Below are 25,849 nucleotides of genomic sequence, written 5' to 3'. Positions count from 1 at the left end.
CAAAATACAGTTCACTCTTATTTGTATACATAAAGCCCATCGGCGTTTTATATTTATGATCACTTAACTTTGTTAATCCCCTTTCCAGCATCATTAATACATGGCTTCACTCCACTCGCTGAGTGGCCAGAAACGAGAAGTGGTCCGAATATTTGGTCCTTCGAGCCAGATCGTGGGATTAGTAAGTTACATTTATTTTATATATTCAAAAAAAAAAAAAAGAAACTGCTAAGTTGATGTAGACAACTAGTATAATTTTATGATACGTAAGTAGATTTAAATTTATTATTATTATTGAAATTATTCCTGATTTCTTTTTCGATCATTATGGATCGTCCGAGGCGTCAGAACGCAGATAGTGCTAACAATCGGTCATTAGTTTGTGTACGCGCGTCACGGGATGCGTTGTTACGTTCAATTAGAAGGATTAATACATTAGCCGAAGAAGCTAAAATAAATGTTGAACGTCGAGCATTATTTGAAGGTCATCACGTATCATTGAAACGGTTCATTGAGCAATTTGAGTTACAACAACAAGAAGTATTGAGTGCTCTTGTAGAAGTAGATAATGTAATCCAGTTTGAAACGGTTGATGCTGAGGTCATTGATATTATGGAAGGTTTATGCGCAAATATTCAAGTCATTGTAGCGGGCTTACAGAGTGCTCCTCTCAGTGTGGCATCAAATACTATGGGTTTTAGTGGTACAAGGCAAGTATCACCGGCAGTGGTGCTTCCAAAAATTGAATTACCAAAATTTGATGGTGATGTACTAGGCTGGGCTTCGTTTCGGGACATGCTTCAGTCATTAATGCATGACAACACTTCTATTTCTAATATTGAATGCTACCATTATTTAATATCTTGCTTGTCCGGTCCAGCACTAACGGTAGTGAAAGCGATTCCTCTGACGGCGGATAATTATATTATAGCGTGGGACGCGTTATAAAAATCATTTGACAATCAAAGATTATTAGCATCTGCACATATTGACAAATTATTTTCATTTGTACCTTTAAGAAAGGAATCATTGTCGTCACTGTCCTCTTTTGTTAACATATTTACGGAAAATGTCGCTGCTATTAAAGCACTTGGGGTGAATGATCTCGCTGGCCTTATTTTGTTTCATATCGGCGCTCGTGTTATTGATCCAGAAACAAGAAGACTTTTTGAAGCTAGCATTTCTCAGAATTCAGTACCCAATTTAAATATTTTTTTACAATTTGTCGCACAAATATGTAAGATTTTAGAAAATGTTGGAACTAATGATAAACAAGATAATACTATTAAGGGTAATGATAAGAGGATGAAAACAGGGTCTCTTAGTATAAACTCGCTTTCAGTTTCAACTTCATCTGCAACAGCCAAATGTGTATTTTGTGAACAGAATCACCCGCTATATCACTGTCTTACGTTCAAGCGGCAGACGGTCGCAGCGAGGAGGAAGTTTGTCAGTAACAACAATGTGTGTTTTGTTTGCTTAAATACGATACATCAAGCAAAATCATGTACTTCGACGTTTAAGTATTGAACGTGTGGTGGCAAGCATAGTATCCTATTGCATCTGGACAATATGAAGGCGGTCGTTGATAGTGATGTCGAGCGCTCGACGGAGAGAGCGGAGTCGACGGTAAACAAAATGCCTACCGACAGTTCAACCAAGTTCTCCGGGGCTGCGCGCTCAGAAATCACAGTGATTCTAGGTATATCAATTGTACACGTGTTTGACAGCATGGGAAATTTACAGCCGGTACGACCCTAACTGGACAGTGGGTCCATGGTGTCCGCAATCTCGTCGGAGTGTTCGTCTCGACTTGGATTAAAATGTATCAAGAGTCGAATAGAGATAACAGGACTGTCTCAACAATGAGTAACTAAAGTCAAGGGTGTCACACAATGTAAATTTGTTCCTCTTCATACGGAAGGTCCGCAATTTTGTGCTTCAAGCGTCATCATCCTTAACCACATCACCATTATCGCTATTATCGAGTAATAAATTGCCTGCTACAGTGCGGGAGTGGTATCACCATTTAATGTTGGCTGACCCGGAATTTGATGAATCTGGACCGATCGATATCTTGTTAGGAAGTGACTTTTACCCACATATGCTACAGACCAAGGAGGATGTTATCCACAGTAGAGGTTTGCCATCGGCGATAAGCACTGACCTGAGATGGATTATTGTAGGAAAAATCACCCACCTCACCTATGGTATCATTATCAGTATGAGCAACATCCGAAATAGAGGTACTGATGCAGACGTTTTGGGTCACGGAAGAGCCAAATATGTTGGATATCCTGACCACGGAGGATGAACATTGTGAGGAATGGTTCCAAAAGTCGACAACTAGAAGTGACTCCGGACGATTTGTGGTGTCTTTGTCTTTTAGATCGACGGTACGTAGTTTGGCAGAACCACCAACGGGTCAAAAGGTGGCAGTCCAAGGCGAGAGCACTCATGATTTAGGCTCATTGCGTGTTATAGCATTGAGCCGCTTATACAATCTCGAACGTCGATTAGCCAAAGGTTCTGAGCTATACACCGCCAATCGTAAGTTCATGGAGGACTATTTAACTTTGGGTCTTATGAAACCAGCAGCGGTACCTGGCAAATATTTCATCCCACACCATGCTGTGATAAAGCATGAGGAAAAGGGATTGAAGATTAGGGTTGTCTTCGATGCCTCGGCAAAATTCACATCGGGGATCTTATTGAACGATTGTCTATGCACCGGCCCAAAACTACAGACTGAGATTAGTGATGTACTACTCCGTAGCAGATTCTATCGGTATGTTTTTGTCATCGACATAACAAAGATGTATCGGCAAATTCAAGTTCGTGAAGAGGACTGTATCTATTAACATATACTGTGGCGGAGGTATTCGGAAGAAGAGGTACAGAAGTATGAGTTGCTAACGGTTACTTATGGCATAAACTCAGCTCCCTTTCTTACGTTACGATATCAACGTCAACTGGATTTGGAGGATGGGGCTAAATTTCCTCGGGCTTAGAGCCTGTTGACATCCAATACCTATGTTGATGATATAATAGCCGGTGCCAATAACGTCGAAGACCTATTGGCAGTACAGAAGGACCTCATTGGTTTATTGCATCTAGGTTAATTCGGATTAAAGAAATGGGCAAGCAATTGCGTCGCCGTTTTGAGAAGTATACTGATTGAGGATCATGCCGTCGAACCAACCTTCACACCGACGAATGACATGGCATTGAAAGTGTTAGGGGTACATTGGGACCCTACAACCGATGTATTCGGTTATCATAGAACTACTAACGAGGGATCTATACCAAAAGGGCAGTGCTATCTACAATCGCAAGGCTGAATGACCCGATTGGGATTTTAGGCCCGATTCTAATGTGGGCCAAAGGATTAATGCAAGAATTGTGGATCGATAAAGTTGGATGGGACACTCCATTACCTACATCGTTGGTGATTCACAATCGGTTATTATGATTCACACGATCGATTCACAAACAAAATGACACTATTTGACAACGTGGTTTGTACAAAAATGGCTGCGGACGTATGAAGAGTTGACAATTGAAATTTAGATGTGCACACCACGAAGACACATAGAAGAGAGCGAATCGGTGCCAACGACATTTACCACGAAGGCTCTGGCCGCCGGACACCACAATGAAGATAAAAGGCCTCAGTGCCACCACACTAAACTAAAAAACACTCGAAATTGATGAACTTTGTCGCACTGAGAGCATGACTTTAACTTTTACAAAAACATAACCGACAATTTATTTGAAAACGTGCAATAACAATCATTTACGCGCGACGATAACAGCGCGATAACGTATCCGGCCGGTCGCACACGGAGGCTTATCACCGCCGCCGACGAGGGCTGCGAACACGCATCGCACGAAAATGATGACATGAACAAATTTTACAACAGATAATTTTGGCGCGAAATTCAAGCAATACATACAGCGCGAACAACCGGTGATACCCGATTGAGCCACGGTCGTTATCAGCCGACCTTTTTGACGATCCGATTGAACATGGTAAAAAAAAAATATTATGTACAACGTTGTCTGATTGAAAACTATTAGGCTGGCAACACACTAGTGTTATTTTACTACGCCGTAATTTTACTGTCAGTTTTGTTAAAGTACATTAAAAAGAATAGATCACAACACACGAGTGTCGCACAATAAAATTATGGCGTGATATTTCGAAAACTGTCGCGTGCACCTTGACTTTACCGTGCGTTAAAAATACTGCTATAAAGGCTTATTGTGAGTACTCTGAATTTAAAAATGCTGACAACCTACTTAAATACTTATTGAAAGTTGAAAATAAGTATTTAGGGAAAAAAATTTAAATTTTTACCTTTTTCATGACAATTGTATGAGTGCTATTTTTTAGCAAAAAAAAAAAAAAACGTAATTATAACATGTGATTAAAATCCAATAAAAGATTTTTAATTATAAATAATTATACTCAAATATATTTTATTTTTTAATAATAATATGGTCGCACTGAGCTCTATACACCAACAACATAAAAAATGCGAAAGTAAGGTTTTTTTTTATTGGAGAGTTATTTATTTTAGAAAACCTGAGCCGTAAATATTTTAAATTATCAAATAATAGTTACAAATCTAAAATTGAATTACATAATAATTATAAAAAAATCTTGAATGTACAGTAGTACAGTACACCAAATAATATTCTACGGTACAAAGCGGCAACGTTGCACCCATTTTCGTGCTCAATCGTGTGATTTTTGGGTTCTTTTTCGGTTCCTATTATTTGATTGCAACCGTGCTCAATCGGGTTCCAGACCTGATGACAAACTAGCCGCAATCGCTGTTTATTATAATCACGACACTTAAATTTATAATGACACTAATAAAACAGCAATCATCTATCAAAAAAAAAAAAAAAATTATAAGAATAGGCCCATAATCGTTTTATATAATGTTAATACAAATACGCATTGGATACCTGAAACAAGAACAGATAAACCATCACACAAAATACAAATACAAATTATATTATTACTAATGATATACCACTCAAGAGAAAATATTGACAATGAACCAACACTAACTAACATAAAATAATAATCATTAATAAATATATTATATTAATTATATGATTATAATAAATCTATAATATATAAACTATAAAATAATTAATGGTATAGAAATAAATTAATAACCATATACTCAAATCATTATAGTAAAAAAAATAATGTAATAATACATATTTTCTAGTATACACAATTCATACACTTTCTATTTCAATACACTCTCTTTTTACTTTCACCTCAACTATGTTAATATTAAGTTCATAAATCACTTATATATAAAAAAAGGGGATAAATAAATAAAAAATAAAATAAAATAAAAAATAAGTAAATAAATATAGAAAATTATAAAAAAAAAACAAAAACAACAATTTTAAAAAGTAACATATAACTATACATATTAGGAACTATTTATTAGTATTAAAATTATTAATATTAATTATATTATATTATGTATGTTTTGAGCAATCATTGTATCATACTCTTTATAAGTAGTAAAACAAAAACATTGTATTCAACTCTAAACATAATCACAATGATCTTCACAATTCTATTTACCACCTTGCAACTATAAATGCCACATGTATTTATTGCATACGATTGTAATGGACCAAAAATCAATATAACATCATTCAATAGCCTTTATGTGGAACCATGTGAACCACCATCAGAAATCAACACCCAACGGATTCAAAGAATTCAACTTCTACAGAAAACAGATACTTTTCAAATATTTTATAAAGCATGCTCAATAATAATTAACTATTTTATTAGTAGATGTTCACTTTTAGAAGATGGGCAAATTGTAGAAAATGGATTTTTCACAGAAATAATTGAATTAGGTAGTGCTTGCTGCTCTGAACTACACCAAAAATTAACAAACCACCTACCAAACGGAGGAATTATGAGAAATTTTTAACAATATCTAGTACTACCCCAAGAAATAGAAGCATCCCAAAAAAATTTGGCAAGACAAACTATAGGTTTCACAATAATGGATCACAGGCTAAATTTAAACTCGTTGGTTGATGAAAATACCATTAGCAACATGATAGACAATAAACTAAAAAAAATGTGGGGCTGGTTTACCGTCTTTGGTGAATTTATATCTGGATTATTAGGAATATTTTTATATGGAAAATAATTCTAACATGCATTAATACAGGAATTAACATTTCTCTTTTATATCAGAATTTCGGTTAAAGCATAAAATTTAGAGCAGGAATATTTACAAACATCAAAATTATTTTGGTTATTATTGGTTTTATTATTGTATGTTCATTATTTTAGTTTTTTTTAGTTTTTATTAGTAAAATGTATTTGTTATATTTGGTAGAGTTTTTAATGTCTAGAACTATATAATCATCAAACACTCACAATTAATGTTTGTTGACGGTCTTAGATGAATAATAATTAGGTATGTGCAAGTCACCAGTGAGGTAGGTGGTAATGATAAGATATCGAAGTTGGGTAGATGACATTGATTTATGTTGTTTTCTTATTGATGTACAACTAGCATGGAACGTTTAGTGAAGTTCTGTTATTTTAGTTAAATTTGTGCCTACGATTATAAATTGTTTCCGAAAATTACTATTCATGGAATGAATTTTTTTTAGCATATTAGGTTATAATAAATTAAATATTTTAATAAATATAATGGTCCACTTAAGTATTAATAGAAAATTAAATATAAAACAATAAACCATACGATTTAAATAGTTAAAAGTGACTAAGGTTTGAAATAACATTACAATAGAAAAAAAAAGGAGACTGCAGTAACATAATAAAATATATACATAGAAAACTGAGTTTTTGAGTTGACGTATCAATTTCTCAAGAGGAAATTTATATTTAATTTTCAAGAAGTTTTGTTTTGTTTTAAATTTGTAAAATTTATTTTATCGATATTTTCGAAAAAAAAAAATAAGAAAACATAAAAATTTAAATTTTCTATAAATAACTCAAAATTATCTTTTGAAAACTATACTCTTCATACAGTGCCGTAACTAAAATACTCGAGGCCTTTGTGCAAATCAAAATCTTTGGGATCCTTGCTATTAAATATTTTTGAGCATATGAGACCTCAAAATATAATATTCGGCTTGTGGCCTTAATGCAATGCACACTCTGCTCTCTCGGTTTTTACGGCACTATCTTTAAAAGAAATGGTAATAAAAACATTTAGTGAATTTTTCAAGTCTCTATAATTGTTATTGTTTCTTTTTTTTCGAGTTATGATATACTGTAAACAAAAATTATAATTGGTTTTGTTAAAAAAATTTGTCAGTTGTTTGTAATTATAAATAAAACTGTTTGAAAATTGATAAAATTATCTCCTTCAAAGTATCAACTAGAAAATATTTTCTAACAGAAATACTTTATTATTGTGACGATAGGAGCAACCCTTCTGATCGAAATCGTGCACAGACATAAAAATAATAAACACAACATGATAACATTAATATATTCCTCGTTTTATTTAGAATCTATATTTATCATAAGTGTTTTATTGTAAAAGGGATTTTCTTAAAAATTCATTCAATTTGTAAAATAAGAGCAGCTAACAAAGTTATTGAATTTAGATATTCTATCAATCAACTGTATAACTACCATACACAGTACAGTAGTATAGTAAAACTCGTTTAAGACCCTGGTACTGAAGAAGATCTTTGGAGTTGATTATTTGAAGTTCGTCTTTAGTGAATTTCACTGTATCAAAAAAAAAAAAAAAAAAATTGTGATATTTATACAAGCTTTTTGAAAATTTTAAATCGTACAGTGTACATGATGTATTGAAATTTGTCAATACTGTACGCTTCGATGTGTTCGTTGTAGACATACAGTTTCATTATTTTAACTGTAATCATTCGTCCAAATAGCTTACCCGTATTGAACCATAAAACAATGAAACAATTATACCAACGGTAAATGTTTTATTTCAAAATTTTATAACAAATTTAGCTTGCGAATCCAGTTATCAATCCAAAGGAGTTGATTAGTTTTATATTTGATGCAAAACCATACGGTTTAATAACTTTATAACCAATAATCAATCGTAACTTGCCGGCAGTTTCGGAATACAATGAGACGTACAACAGCATAATATTAATAATATTTGCGTAATTATAATTCCATTTTATATTATATAAGTGTTTTTTGCCCCTCCCCCTCCATCGTACATACGATAACTCCTGTGTATTCGTTCTAATCGTTTATTAAATAAAACCTTGCTAACTTCGGTCTCGCCCACGAACGACAAAACTTTGGGCACCGCTAATAAATTATGTTGTCAAAAATTTATCATTGGTACTGTAAGGGCGTATGGTTTGGAGGGAGAAGGGACAATAATTTTCTTTTTTTTTTCTTGAACAATTTTTACAAATGTCATCGTTTAATGGTTATACGCGTGTGATAGAATTATGAGTCAGGGTGACCGCCGCTTCTCGTACGTTTTTGGTAATAATTTATGCATATTTAATTATGTAAAACGCGACTGTTTTCTGTATTAAGGTTATATTACACGAAGCCGATTTGCGTAACAATTATTCATTGTTCTTTAATGGCATTACGGACCCGAAGTTTCTCCGGCGTCGCGGTGCATTTCGCGCGCGTATGACCACTGCGCACCGTACCGCGCGTTAAATAATGATCTGCATCGCGGAACCCGCCGAGCCGAAAACGCATCTCGGGTAACGGCAAATCGTAATATTATTGTTATTAAAATAACCGCTAGAAGTATGTGAATCAAACGACTTGCGTTCGCGCACGATAGCGATGTTATTGTTATTATTATTATTATTATTATTATTACTATTACTGCTAGTACAGTTATTTTCGGTTCACCCTCTTCCTTACCCCGACCGATCGATGGCCGCGTAAAAAGTTTTGCGCTAAAATGAAAAATAAACCTAAACATCGTGCTCGATAAGTATATATTATTTGACTAAGATTATAAGATTACGGCAAGTAATGTATACTATCGTTTCTCGCGTTGTTGTACACGAAAGAACATCAGGCGGCTTCTCCGACCATTTCCTACCGGGTTGAGGATTCTTAAGCCTAATACATCATTGTTTAGGGAAATTTTGGTCGAATGGAATACAATTCGGTGTACAAGTTAATGCTTACGAATGTAACGTTAATAATTTTTACGTTTTGAATGTGTTCGAAAAGTTATAAAATAAATTGGCATAAGTCGTGAGAATAATTGTTTGGGGGTAGGCGCGTGGTTTTATTTGATCTGCTACGGTAAGACGTAGCCATCCCTTTGGTGCACGACGACGCTGCTGCGCGCACCGAGAGCCGTAATCCAATGGCAAATTAACTTCTCTATTAATTACGTACTATTTCGTTGATTCCGACTTAACAGCAACGCAACCAGCCATAAGATTACTCTATATACCTTTTTCTATCGTTTTTTTTCCCGTTTTTTCCCCTTGTGTGTTTGGAGGTACGCGGTGTTTATAGGTATTTTATATAATATTAATTGTAATTAATGAAACTCGGCTCTTAGCAACCTTGTCGTTCTTTTGTCAGATTTATGTGGAGCGATTATGTGACGGCATTCTCGTTACACTAAATTATTATTAATGTTTTCCCCCGCTTCCAATCACGTCCACACCAGACAATGGTTTTGTAATTAAAAATCGTTAAATAATGGAGAAGAAAAAAAACGCCTTTCATACCGTTCCCTTCCGCCCGTCCCGCCCATTCAAAAATTTAATTGTGTTTGTTTTAAATGCATATTCGATTACCTGACAGTCGCTAGTATCTGGTCATTTCCGTATTCCACAAGAGTTAATTCGCCGCAGTTGAAAATCATACACACGTTTGGATTTTCGAAGTAGAATTTCTCGTTTCTTTCCGAATAAGGCCAAACGACTTCGCTTAACAAATTCCTTTCCATATCACCTGTTTCAATGGTTTCCATTACGATTATTATAAAACACCCACGCAGTGCACAGTAGAATAGTGTAAGTACTACCAAACGGTAATGTTTTAATTACCTAGTATATCTGTTCTGTTTATTTAATTTTCGTTAGTGCTAAGGGAAATATTAATTTACCTGTTCTCGGAAACTTCTGCGACAATTTTTAATAAATGAAATCATAATTTAGAGGAATCACATCATTTTAATTATTTAAACATTTTTCAAATCATATTGTCATTAAAATCAAAAACTCTAATAAGCAAGATAATACAATTTAACAATCCAGAAATACTCGAATATAAACTGCTTTTTTTTTTATTATTTTACATAAAAAATTTGTACGGGCGCACATTAGTTGCCTCCCAAAATCAAAAAGGTCAATAATTTTTATATGAGTAGCCTCTCGACGTTCCCTAAATTTTATCTTAAATGAAAAGGGTCTAGTACTAGTTGCCTCCCAATATTCAGGTAATACATATATAAGTGGTTCCAAATATTTTCAAACAACGTGTATCAAAATAAATTTGTAATTTCAAAGTTGTAATTTATAACTTTAGTTATATTTGATATTTTTTATATGATTGTACTATCTATAGTACTAATCATTAAGACAATATACGCTTTTCTGTAATGATAAGATGTAATGCAAACAAGACCTGAGTCGGACTATAGTAAATAATATACGTGATCGAGTAACGTTTAGTTGGTTTCCAACACTCGTTTCGTTGTACGGTATTATTTTTACAAATATTTTTTTACAAAGGTTTTTAGAATGGATCAATGTGAAGTGCGAAACATATTTAATGGAAAGGGCATATGTGTTAAAATAATTGAAGGTTTTAAATTTATTTTTCAAAAAAAGTTAACTTCCAATAAAGAACGGTGAAACTGTACGATAAAAATATGTAAGGCTTTTTTAAAAGTAAATGAAAATGACAAAGTAATATTTGACGAAAGTAATTTGAACCATAATAATCATGTAGGATTATTATCTGAACAAGTACTTAATAGGCAAGAAATTAGTAACTCTATAAAGAAAAAGCAGACACTGAAACATTACTATATGAAAGACCTTTAAAGTTATTACATGCAGAATTAAGATACCATGAAATAGATACTATTACAACAACTGATGTATTGTACATTAAAAAAATTTACATCGAGCTCGTAGCTCGTTAGAAATATATAATGGAACGTTTAAAATTTGTCGAAGTGATATATTTTTGAAAGGCTTTTACTCTATTAGTGTTAGATTTTTTTGGTGGGCCTTGTTATCATTTGGACAAGAAATTAAGATGCGTTTGTAGATTTGATGAAACAATTAAAGGATCTTTATTGATCGAGATGATGGTTTTATCGTCAGCGTAATTTACTACCATGGTTAATTATATATTAGATTGGTCAGTAACATGGATATTAAAAATGAAGGGGGATAGTAAGTCTTCTTGTACCCCAGCTTTAATTTTGGCTCCTTCCAATGTTGAAATTATATAGTGGATTTAAAAGTATCTGTCGGTTAGATGTGATAAATCGTTTGAATCGAAAATCTGTGATTAAAATAAATTATTATACAACGTGACTGTTCATAAATAATGTATATGTTTATTAAATACATTTTTATTTACAAATAGTGTAAGCTTTTAATAAATACTATTAAGTACAATTAGTAATTAAATTATGTAACGAAAAAAAAAAAAATTCAAAAACATTTTGTTGCACACAATTACAAACAAATAAATTTTCGAATGAAAAAAAATTAAACTTTGGATTTGTGTTAACTATTCCTACGGCTTTGTCTTTAATCCTTCCATTTTTTTATTTACATATTAATATAATAATCTGTATATTTAAAAAAACAATAAGCAAATTAAAATTTATAACTCATAAGTATAATTAGCTAAATCAATTAATGATTTGTTGTAGGAGTTGATCCGGATCCAAAGTTAGATGTTCTTATAAATACATAATTATACTCAAACTTGTAATCAAGACTATATTCGTATATTATTTAAACCACGTAATGTATAAAATGTACATCAGTATGTACTAGACGAATATAAAAATATAATTTTATTTCCTTACCTAATAACAAAGTGTCCCTAGTACGACCAATCAAATACCGATCTTCACCCATGACTCGGACATCCTCAATTTCGTGACCATATTGCGATTTAAGTATGACTCCATTTGATGATTCATTTTCTTTATTATTAGTTAGAGGTTTCACAAGAACTTGGCTTGGGCCTACATAAGTCATTTCAAATTTATTTTTCCATATATTTCGCCTGAAAAAAAAATAACAACTAAGTAATATAGTAAAATAAAATTAGTTCTGTTCGACATAAACAAATATTGATGACGTTTTTCAATTTATTAATTTTTACAAATATCACTAAAATAATATGGCATTGGGGATAATGGAAGTTGAAAAGAAGCAATAAAATACATACAAATAAATTTTAAGTTATTTAAAACGATAAAAATAATGTGTTTTTTAATTAGATTTAAATAAGTATAAAAACAGATGTAATTAACCAACACTTACATTCATAAAATACATAACTAATCAGTTTAATGTAATTATTATAAATTAATAAAAAGTAATCATATTAATGAAAAAATTAAGCAAAAAAATAATCGGCATAGTAAATTTTCCTATGGATGTAAACATATAAAAAAAACAATGTTCAAACAGAAAAAAAAATTTACTGTCCGTTTTTTTTAAATATCAATTAATTAATTTTAATTAATTTAAATATTACAATATTAGGTATTTAACAACGGTAATCACGAAATGGAATTTCTATACTAATGATAAGTTGTGCTTTGTCTCATTCTTTTTCACAAAACTGACTTTTATTATGAACTGTATATTCATATAAGGACTAACAATAAATATAAGTGATTGTGGGAGTTTATCATAAAACCAGATATCTCACTTAAAGTTTGTATATTACCACTTCATCTTTAATTCTACAACTTTACACGAGTTAACCATCACACAAATAATTATCTTTTCAATTAGTTAGAGGTAAAATAAGTTATGATAAAATAGCAGTGGAAAATATATGAATAAATATAATTTATTTACAGGTTTAACAACAAACATGCGGCAACAATATCACATATTTTATTGAACCACGTAATTGTATGTCAAAAATACTATAGTATTTATTATAATGTAACGTTCACGGTTATTTGAAATTTACCAAAATGAGCTTTGTTCGTTATTATAAACATGAATGCAAAGCCATTCAAAACTATAAATTATAATAAGGTAAATGTTTTTATTTATTATGTCTGATGAACTTTTATTATTTATTTTTCAGGCCATGAATCTGATTTGAAGGGCTGAAAGCTACAAAAAAAGCAATTCAAACATGGCCAAATATTAATCGAATCACTTGAATTTATTTATGCCTAAGACACGTATGTACTGATATGTTTGTTGTCTAGCGATTGTGAGGTGTCTAAACCCTTAACCCTCAGAACATCAATAATCAGGTGCCAATCATACAAATATGGAAAAGGCCCGTGAAGTCAACAAAATCTAACACCTCATATCAGTCTACCCCTAACAATACATCATATTACATGATTATACTTGACCATTCTTTGCCTTGACCAATGCTATAATAATTAATTTAACACCAAACAAATATTATCCATTTGTTTATTGCTTGCTTACTCCCGGGAATAAATGATTTTACGTCATATAACCATTTCATTGAGTATGGTAATTTACTTTAAAACCCTTTAATATTTATTTGGTCACGTGGAGTACGAAACATAATGTACAAACACACATAGTGTTGTATGGTCATCAGTTTTTGCTCGTTCGTTGATCTATTTCATTATTGGTTTTTCATAATCTTTGTGTACTATCTCGTATTATATTGCACTCTCATCAACTTCTGAGTTTAATTAAAACTATTAATAAGTCTATTATAATAATGGACACTGAACTGGAATTATATGCAGCGTTCGTTCATATGAGCTTTGCACCATACCGGAACGGTGCAGACGTTTACTCGAGATTCATACATGTTCGGCTATGTCTACATGCGATTGGTTGGAATACCTGATATTTGCAAGGAAACGACTTCGCCATTAATACAGTTCACTGCACATACTTCCCTATTACCGTTGAACATCCGGCAAATAACTTAATTCTGAGATTCCTATCTCTTTCATAATTATCTACCGTAACATAACTAAGTAAATAGTAATCATGGTAAAATAAAGATTTGGTTTATGTAATAATGTGTTTGTTCGAATTGATATGCAACAAATTACTAAATATAATAACAATTTATATTGCAGGTTAGATTTAACTGAACTCCGTGTACTATTTAACCTACGGTAAAATTAAAATATTAATCTAATCTCTTAACAAAATATTAGTAATTGAAGTCGTTTATCGATTGATAGAACTATAAAAAAATGATCTTCTTACTTTATAACCGATTCAAAGAGTTCTACGCATCCACATAGTGTGCCACAAACGATGCGTGATCCGTCTCTTTTCCACGCCAACGCTGTAACTGTATACATATTTGGTACATGCATGGCCGTTTCTTCTTCCCATATTAATTTCGATGGACTCCATGAGTACAATCTTAATCTGAGATATAAAGAAACCCAAAAGTTTAAACATAAATAACATTAAACAATAATTTATAGTTAATTGTACACTATTCAATACATCATAAGAAAAAAAGAACTTATTAATTTTCCAATTTATATTAAATGTATTTTTAGTAAGTATATAAATAATCTTGACAAGTATTATAGTTCAAATAGTACTTATTCTTTTTGGCAGGTGGTAAAACATCCAGTTTGTAGTTTTTATGGGAAAATAATAAATAATGATGCAAAGGTAAATATGATTATATAATAATAATTTTGTTCTTTTATAATATCGTGTTCATATTTAATTTTCTAAATTTGATAAAATACCTACTAAACTTAAAAATTATAACATTTTTTATTAATAATGTTGTAATTATATCCAATCAATAATGATACTGAAATATATATACTGAACATTTATCCAGAGAATAGTCATTTAAATATTATACTTGTGTGTTTAAACGTTCACGGATTCATCTAAGTAATGTTAATTACAACTAATTTCACTAATACAGAAGTACTTTCTGTATTAATTAATTTAATATTAATGATACTACGAAGGTTCTTGGATTCTTGGCTTTAATGAAAGACGACACAACTTCAGGAAATAGTGCATTGCTACTCGGAAATGACATTTCTGCTATGTTTCTAGTTCCTGTCGTTTAAAATCTGAGTGATTGAGATTATGATTATTTATCACATATATATTAAAATGTAATATATGATGCAAAAATAATTTATAAAACATTAAACCCATAAATTATTACAGGTTAGTAAGAAGGTTTTTTTTTTTTTAATCTGAAAATCAATTCTAATTTACCCATTGTTCTTATCGTTTTTGGAGAGGAAATAAAGCATAAAACATGACTGTCAATTCACGGTTTAGTAAAATTTATGTAGAATGTATAATGACTTTTATTAAAAATAATGCGTTAGAAACTATAAAGTTAATTGAACATTAACATTAGAGATAATTTGAAACTCTATGGTTATGGAAAATATTTAAGTCACGCATTCCAAACTCATTTATCACACAAATGTTAAAAGCGTTTCTGCATACATGTGCTTTTCAGTTCGTGCATACTTCCACTAATAAGGAATGTGTTCCGACCGACTTAAATGTACAAATGTATATCAAATGTATTCAAAAGGCCCATTACGAAAGGAAATTATGAAAAACGTGTAGTTAATTCAGGCACAAATCCAGAATTTACATTTATTTGTAAGAAGTAGGCCATTGTACATTCAAAAAGTTTCATGAATGCAACACATTCATTTATTTCATTATATTTGTAATGAATTATAATTTATCAGCAGTGCAAAGAACCAGAAATGCCAAAATGATGAATTTTTCACGGATAATTAATATAAGCGGATTTTGGATACAGAACTTGATTTTTGCGCCCGAGATATATTTTAAAATATGTCCTTAACTGTAATCTATTATATTCAAAGATGTGTTTTAAGCTAGTAATAACAAATGATTAGCACAAATTAAAATTTGTATTATATTATAGATACTTTTAATATGATATTCGTATTTAGAACTATGTGGTTAAAGTATATTTAAATGTATTTTATATATTTGTTCAGAAAATAGTGATATTTTTTTAAATACAAATCGTACCTACCATAATATTGTAAATATTATATATAAATCATGTACTTATATCATTAAATTGTTAGCTTGTAACCGTATGTGTTGATGAAAATGTCAAAATTGTAACGTAAAGGATAGGTAGGTGACGAAAACGGTTGATCAAACCTGTTGAAACTTCCGACTATCACGGCTTGTCCACTGGGACTGCTGCAGGCTATGGTGAACTCTTTTTGGTCCGGGCAACCACAGTCCGGAGAATAGTCGAACTGTTTGCTAGATCGTCCGTTCTGGTCATAAAACTGTACCGAAAAATCACATCCTGCGGCGATTATGTATCCGGATGCCCAAGACAACGCGTACGGAGGAACCGGATGCACAGCAACGCGCCCCTGAATGATAAATTAGAAGTTCATTAACAACGAGAGCGGAGAGTATTTCGTTCGTAAACAATATCGGTGGCAGCAGCTTGGGAGCTACGAACACAGTTTTATACACGATCTCCGTCTGATACATTGTGTAGTAATTGCAGTATAGTATTCCCAAGACGTCATCTCGTACATTAGCTTTCGTAATTTATAAGAACAAATATTTACCCAGCGCTCCGTACGTTATATACCGCACGAAGCCTATTGTTTTATGTTTATTTTTCGATTCAAAATCAAATTATGGAATTATCGGTCGCCTATATTTACAATCATATATTGTTTCTCGTGTTTTTGTTTCTAGAAACACAGTTTTTCCAACATTCCCGTTTTGTGTAACACTTTTATGTGTTTACTAAGTTAAAAGCTGAGCATTATATTTGATGTTTTTTCATATACAGTTTTAATATTTCTATTGTTTTAGAGGAATCTTAGAACAATATTGCTAGAGGTGAAGAAATACGTAAAATAGGCGTCACACGTTATACATTTAATCGATTTTTATAAATTCGTATTTAATTTTTAATGTATTTCGGTAGCGGTGTTGTCAAATAGTTTATAACATGAAAAATTAAAAAAGTTAATTGCTCTAACATATTTTAAGCTATAGTATATGAATTGTTTTTTCATCATTGATCATTGAATATTTTCTGAAAACACGTTATTATGAAACATACTTAATTACATCAATAATATTTAAGAAAAATACATTTTTACTCGATAAGATTAAAGGTAATAACTGGAAAAATGTTTAATCCTAAACTATAAAACAAATTTAAAAAAGTACGATAAAAAGTTATTGAAGAGATTAATAATTATTCACGAGGTTATATTGAAAATCTTATAGTGACTTAATTTCATATTTATATTGTACTCACTCATTAAACGAAGAAGTTTAATATTATTATATTTTTCTCTGATCTTTGTTAAAATTATTAATGTAATATATTGATTAGAACCTGTTACCATTAAAGCGCGTCAACTACATTTCTTTATACATAAATCCATAAAAGAAATTCTAGATTTAATTTATTCGAATTCAAATTTATCGTAGAAATTCGTAATTTATTTTAATAGGATTGCAAATAAAAAAGTTGTTTATTTTCTGAATTATAGTTATAGTATTATATTTTAAACGATTAATGGAAACATTCAAAGTGTTTAAATATTAAATTTAACTTTTATTAAAATGTTCCATAACTAAAAACTCACTAATCATAATAATGGGTTAAGACATTTATATTTTGAAATCATTATTTTAGAAACTTGATGAGAGTTGAGTGCAATTTTTAGAAAATAAATTTTAATTTCATTGTAAATATATAATAATATAAATATTTAATTTTCGATAAGATAGCAATAATTGTATATTAAAAATCAGTATAAACTATAATAAATATTTCTAAAAGACTGTATCTTCTTTAAATCGTTTACAATTTGAATAAATGCAAAGTAAGTAAAAAAAGGTAAACTAATATGATGTTGATTGTATTAATAATTAAAAGACATAATTAATCATTTCGTTTAAAAAATTTGAAAAATCAAGAATCAAATATTTTCTAAATGAAATATCCCATCTAAATGCATAATACCCGATTTCTAATTATAATTGTTATTGTGAGTTATGAATTACTATAAATAATCCAATTATATCCATCTTTAATTCATAAGCATGTATTTTTTAAAATATGATTTAAATTTTTGATTTTACAGATTACAATTTATTCTAAAAAACAAATAACAGCAATTGGATTAACAATTTATTTTTAATAACCTTGAATAAAAAGAAAATCCATCAGCGTTAACTGTTATGTTTATGGGACGAACAAAACAAATGTATTGGAAGTTTCCCATAAACATAATTGTTCTAGTATCCAATGATAAAAAGACAATGTGATTTTATTATTTTCTAGACGAAGTTTACGAACAATTTTAGTTTTATTTAGTTTGTATACGTTTGACTGTAAAATAATTTGCTTTAACATATTGCTATTTCTTCTGCATTTTAATAATATATAAGTTGTATTATATTCTTTATTAATATATCTAGACTCTTGCTGATTTATATTTATGAATCATTTCATTAAAAAAAATAAAAGGCGTATCAGTTTTTAAAAATTATCTTTAAATATTTATTTGTAAGATTTCAGCTATAACATTATTTGTAAAAATATAATTTGAATTTATTGTGAATTTATTTATTTTGAAACTCAATAACAGTAAAGGATCAATAACAGTAATAATCTTCAATAAGAAAAATAACAGTATTATTAAACATTTATTAATAATATTATTAAATCTAATGACAATAGTGAAATAATTATGTAATAGAATTTCACAATCACACGTATTTTAAAAGTATAAGCTGTTTTTAAAGAATTTTAAAAATATTTTATTATACGTCTACAAATCACAAATAAAAAACTAAAACTAAGTCGTAAGGAATACTTTTAGAATCAAAAGTTTTTAACAACCATCCAATGAAATAAATTCAGTACATTATTTAGTATGAAACAATTATTGTAGCATTAAGTTTAAAATTAAAAATCAATATGTAATTAATTGAGCTTGAATAAATATTAAAATCGCATGAAAACTTTAGTACGAAAATAAGTCTTGAGAATGCAGAATAGAATGGTAAGAATTAAAACATGTTTACAGTATTAAAAATAATCATACTGGATGTTCCAGGATAATTTGACAAATGGAGTAACTTTTGTTTTATTTATTATTTTTATTTTATTTTTTTTAATAAAACTTAGGTCTTGCGCTACAACAAAATTGTATTAAAAGATTCTTTTTGATATTTTGAACTCAAATTTTAAAATTTATTCTACAATTTTAAAAAAATAGCAAATTAGCTATTGTGTAAATTGGATTTTTAAAAAAAATATGGTTTAAAATAACTTATTTAAGTTTGATAAATTATGAAATTCAAAAATTTTTCAAAATATGAATTTCATAGTTAAAATGATTGTGCGATTTCTTAAATTGTACATTCTATCAATTTATAATTGGTGATTACGATTAACTTTTCCATGAAATCATGTTCGTTACATAACATTTTCCATGCGATTGATTGTTGATTGTCGCCTGATTCTTCGGTTTGGAATAATAAACGGGCTGTGTAAAGTATTAACCTACTTTATTTAATTCTAAGTTGAATACTTGAGTTTATATATAAGTATAAGGTTCAGTTGTTCTGGTAGTCTGCTAGCACGGCAACTTAGCTAGACAGCGGGCTGCCGAGTTCGGTGTGTTTCCGCGACGGATCAAAGGCTCCCATTCTGTTTACAATGTGGATAAGGTGTCGTATAGTATTTGGGAATGGAGGAGGGTCGACCTACGGTAATGTTAGCTCTAGAAAGTGACTGTTACCGGATAAACTGGGCCCGGTAGTGGGAGGCTCTCAAAAGCGGCCGGATGGGGGTGAAGGGTTTTCCGCTGTCGGCGAGTGAGCGGCAGCGTCGCCGTAGTTTCTGTGCATGGTTAATCCGATCTTATGTTTGTCTGGCCTCGGTGGTGATACTCACTAGGTCACCGAATCGTACAAATAGAATGTGGCGATGTCCGGGTGGGTTGCTCACAGGTTTGTACGAATGATTCGCTGTGCTGCTTGTTCGCGTTTTGGAGGTCCTTCACTTCTTATTCAAGTTCTGGTTGACAGTTAGATTGAAGTAATAAGATTGAAAGAAGGTTAATGGAGGTGATTGTCCTTCGGAAATCGTCCGGTATATAAACCGATCGCCGTACCGATTAATGGGTTACAGCCATGGAGAGGGTCATGTGATCATCGTTCTGACCTCCCCTAACCATGGCTGTATTTTCAAGGTCATTGTGTAAGTCTAGAAAGCTTGAATTTGGCTCCAAGTCCCTAGACTATGTTTGTGTTTCTTGATGTCTCTTTCTGATTAGTAGGGGTGGTAACAATGAATTGGGAGTTCTCAGAAGTCTGTTTTAGTACTGTCGTAACCGTTACAATATGCTATCAGTATCATTATTGGTATTGATGTAGGTAGATAAAATGATTATTAACATTTGATAAATATTTTATTTAATATTTATAATTTTAACAAATTTGGTAGTATATGTTTTATATTAGTTTCTTAAATTATAATTGTTTAGAGCCGTGGTTTTCAACCAAGGGGTTGCAAATTATTGTTTGGGGATCCTTGAAAATAATAAACAAATAGTTAATCAAATAAAAATGTGTTATTTTAAATATCGATCTGATTATCACAAATTTAATATTTAATAATATTAAATATAAAACCTACTATGGAAACTATAATTTCAAAAATTCAAACACATTAAAACGAAAAAAATTGCTATTATACAGAGGCGTATTGATCCGGCGGGTTACCGAGAAAATCAGAGTGGGCCACTCAAACTATGGGACGGTCATGAATGTATGGGCTGTTATTTTTTTTACACGATAATGAAAATTTAATACAAACATTAGTATAACATATAATTGAATTGAATAATTAAACTTTACAGTTGTAATAGATGTAGTCGAACGGTAAAATTTAAGTATGGTTGTTTCCAAGATGTTTTGTATAGGTACATTTAATCGTATAACAAGTCGACAAACCGGATAAAATATTAGTTCTTAATTATTATGCTTGAAACAATAATTGAGAAAAAAATAAAAATAAAATAATGTGTGTAAAATAGTGTATGTTCTAACAGTTCATATACTCGTACATCTTTAAATGTTTGTACCCAAAATTTCAGCTTCATTATACCTTCCAACCAAAAATATACATGTAATTATTAAATAATGTATAGAAAATAATTAATTAATACAATCTTTTTATTTATTTATTTTTTTTTTGTAGCTTAATTTAGTTTTTTTTACATAAGTTTTTATGAATATTAGTATATGATTATTTGCTTGCCAAAATTATTATATTTGTTCCTTAAATGTAATTATACCCAAGCAAACAATAATAATTGTATTTTGTTATAATTTGTATTCAGAAAATATTATTTTTAACCATTTGTTTTTTTTTTTTTTAACAAAATAGTATAAAATATTAATCATTTTTAAATTTTATTTTATTTTTTATTATTTTATTAAATTTTAAAAATTACCTATTTGGTATAATATTTGTTTAACATTAAATTATGTTATTGTGATGATTGATACCTTTCAGAGAACTTTTTAAGGTATTACCGAAAAGTTCTCAATGTGCTGATACCATCTTTATATAACACTTTAAGCATACTAGAATACTCCAATGTACATTATAGTAGGAATATACGAATGTACGAATCTCGTATTAAAAAATATTAAAAATAAAACAACAAATGTTGTAAAAATTGTTATACTACATAATCATATACATAATGGTACAGTTTAGTAAGAAATACAAGTATAAATTAATTAATTGTAGACTTTACGTTGTCCTAATTATTATTTAGAAAAGTGGGCAAGATTAAAACTAAATTTTTCACAATATTTATAGTATTTTCATGGATTTCTTTCCTACTTTAATAAAAAATAAAACACAACTATGTCAGATGGAAGGATCCCAAGGGTTATAGTCCACCCTTTCTCTTATATGTGCACATAATTAAATTTTTCAATTATTTATTTTTATTTTTTTGCTTGATACTAATTTTTTAAAGACCTCCTCCCATGGATCTCACACTTATATCAATAATATTTTGTGTAATATTTAAAGAGTAAAAAATAATGGATTTCTAATATAAATCAATTTTTTTTTTTTACAAAATTTACCACATTAATTTAAGTAACCTCACAATGAGTATGATGAATGTGGTAATTAAAAAACAGGGATAAGTTTTTATAGCATTTATATTTTTTTATAGAACATAGGAAAATATCACAGTAACCCACTATGTCCTTATGATTCACCCATTAATACATTTATATTATTTAAAAAGTATATCGCATATTTATAGATTTTTATGCCTCTTTATCATAATAATAAAAAAATATCTATTAAATAAAACACAGTCTTTTTTTATTAATTTCTAAATGTTAAGGTAATAATAGGTATAGCACGTATAAATAATGTTATAAAAATTGGGCCTTATAAATGCATAACGTAACAATACATTAATACGTTAACAGAATAAGGTCTAAAACAGAGTCAAAAAAATGCATATACTTGCAGGTGATATAGAAATTGATTAGGTGGAAACAGGTATCAGTCAAAATATAATTTGGTAGAAAAGGATATCGTTTAAAATATAATTTGATGGAAACGTGTTACACCTGTCCTCTTTCTGTGACCATAAAATATTGTAACACGTTTTATAATTATTATGTAACCGTTAAATCATCGAGAATTTCATTATTTTTACCGATCCATTACGCGCCCCGAATCGGAATGCATACGAAATGAGCACACCACGGATACCATGCTGTCAGCGTACATTCATATTAATATCAACACGTCGATTTAAATCGTCCACGTCGTCCGACATTTTTATTTTTATTTTTTTTCAATCGTACGATTCGGACGAAGAACATAATATTATTATTTGACCATCCATTAATGAAACTTAATCATATTTACAGTCTATTTGAACGATGTAATCAGTGCATTATATTCCTATCGGATATTCAGTTCGAAATGTGTACTTGAAATAAGCTTTTAGACGTATATAGATATATAGATATGTAGAGTACATCACCGCCCACACTCATACAATAACGTGAATGATTTTCCCGCTGTGAACTAACTACACGCATGGTCCACGGGTGGTTTTCTAGACTATTCCGGTCCGCCGTCGATTTTAGATATCTCAATCCGTTTATTATTCGAGTATCCTAAAAAATCGGATTAATTATATATTACGTTTACACTGCCGATTCAAAATGAATCAATATGTTAGCGTATTAATTTCAATCGGAAAGGATAACCAGACGTTTTCGTTCCGTTCACAGTCACGTATTAATATTATAATACCTTTCGAAGTTTATGATTCAGGACTTGTTACGAGTTGTATAATTTCGCTAATTCCTTTGAAGTTGCAAGTTTTTTTTTTATTGTTTTATTTTTCAACTCGATCTCTACCAACTGTATGTAGTATAAATATAATCTAATACTACAATGTTTTTACATTACTATTGTCATTATTAATTAATAAAATTATGATAAATGAAGTGGAGTAGCCATGAGGATGAGAATAAGGGGGCTATAGCCTTCTTTTTATGGGTCGTCAATATTTGTATGTACATTATTAGTATACTACTATTTGGTATTTGATTGTCATTGGTACATAAGCATATTCTATTGTGATTACTACTATATTTTTGGTGGTTATCATGAACATTGATGTAACTCTTGCCTAACATTATCATTTTATAATCACTATAGTTTATGTACTATTCATATGTATATCACGATGACCATCACTTCAGATTGAACGATTCGGATTAGATGCTGCTGATTACCATTAATTCATTATTATTATAAATTGTATTTTAATAAATATTATTTATACTATTTTAAAATGCTAGAAATACATTTATATACTTTGCGGATGGGGGAAGGGTGAATTTTCCAATATTGTCTTACCTAACCTGCCTAAAAAAAAATGTTTAGCCACTCCCATTTAAAAATTCTGGGTATACTACTGGTGATCCATTATTTTTTTATGTAATTTATTTTTTTATGTGTTTATAATAGAAACAAGGTTTACCCGTCGACCTGGAACAATCCTCCGGTACATGATTCCCTTAGTTTACCGCCATGGCGTATTTGAGGGGGGGCGAAGGGATTTTTGAATATAATATATTAATTTATTTAAAAAATGTTATGTATAAATAATTAGGAATATAAATTATTAGTCTATCATTATAAAATCATAATTAATTCAATACTATATCAATTTGGTCACGGGTATCAATTTTTGTTTATCTTCTTCTATCATAAAATTTATGGTTGTGGAACGAATAGTGGTATTATCTTCTACGGATATTGCTACGGTTATAGAGATTTACAACCATAACTGAGGTATTTTTCAAATAATATATAGTAATTTAAAATAACAATTTTTTTTACCACGTATTTACTAGTTAGTCATTTTTTGGTGCATTTATGCATATTGTATATTTTAGTATTTATTAGAGCTAAATACGTCCTTAATATTTTTACTCGCCTATTTTTTTTTTTTTTTTTTACAACATAATATCTGGTACTTTTTGTTGCGCATAGGTATTTAGTAATTTTTTGTGCACAAATGCATGCATATTAGTGTATTTTATAGAACTAGAAGCCCCTAATCTAAATAATAATCATAACTGACAATATCTGTTTTCATATTCTTTAACATGCAAATATTGGCCAAAAATATATTTTTGCAAATTAAAAACATGGTTAAGATCAAGAATAGACCAGCATAAACTAACAGGTTAGCTTTGCTGCATGTACATAAAAATATTATTGTATCCATTGATGAAACAATCAACAAATTTGCCAAAATGAAAAAAAAATTTTGGAATTTATTATTTGGCTACTTACCAACCTTATGTTTTCTACTTAGATATTTGTTAAATTAAGTTACCTGTATTAATTGTTTTTTAAAGTTTTTAAAAAATAATTATTAAGTACTATTACTACTATGATTATTTGTTGTTTTTTTATACATGATTCAAACTGAAGGTACAATTTTAAAATAAGAACTATTTGTGTTGTATTAATAATAATTAATACTTATTTTATATGCAACAGGTTTTAAATATATTTATTAAATAAATATTTAATTCAATCTGGTACTTGTATTTTTATTTATTCACTCGAATGAACAACAGGGACATGAGCTATAGGTAATGAAACAGGGGCATACCCAGAAATTTTTTTGTGGGAGGATCCAAAATTGTTATTTTATCTGTTCTCTAATTATAATTTTAGTTTAATTCAATACCAACAAATTATTATTAATGATTATAGAAATAGTCACAATAGTTATACACACATCACTCATGTTCTTCCCAAAGGTTTACTATAATAGGTAGGTACTATAATTTGAAATCAATTTTTATTTGGTAATAAAATATTATAAAAAAATACATTATTTAACTAACAATAATAAATAATATTAAAAAAGCAGTTTATACAAAACATATTTTATACATTATAGGTGTATTATATAATCTATAAGCTTTTTATACTGAAGATAATGGAAAATTAAAATTGACTATGTACTATTTACTATTAAACCAT

General features: G+C 29.8%; 1 protein-coding gene across 4 annotated transcripts in view; it reads right to left on the bottom strand.

Annotated features, from left to right (window-relative positions):
- The window catches only part of LOC112685382 (intraflagellar transport protein 172 homolog), a 154,160-nt gene that overhangs the window by 102,440 nt on the left and 25,871 nt on the right, over positions 1–25,849 (bottom strand). For all 4 annotated transcript variants that reach the window (XM_025557236.1, XM_025557238.1, XM_025557237.1 and 1 more), the window contains 4 exons: positions 16,390–16,613; positions 14,449–14,616; positions 12,075–12,277; positions 9,817–9,973 (listed from right to left, as the gene is read on the bottom strand). In XM_025557236.1, coding sequence (XP_025413021.1) covers positions 9,817–9,973; positions 12,075–12,277; positions 14,449–14,616; positions 16,390–16,613 — 752 coding nt within the window. The remainder of the gene's footprint in view (positions 1–9,816; positions 9,974–12,074; positions 12,278–14,448; positions 14,617–16,389; positions 16,614–25,849) is intronic.

The sequence above is a fragment of the Sipha flava genome, unplaced genomic scaffold (assembly GCF_003268045.1).
Source record: "Sipha flava isolate LNK unplaced genomic scaffold, YSA_version1 275_pilon_pilon, whole genome shotgun sequence".
Taxonomy (NCBI): domain Eukaryota; kingdom Metazoa; phylum Arthropoda; class Insecta; order Hemiptera; family Aphididae; genus Sipha; species Sipha flava.
Note: the sequence above shows the minus strand (reverse complement) of the source record. Positions and strands in the feature narration are given on the sequence as shown.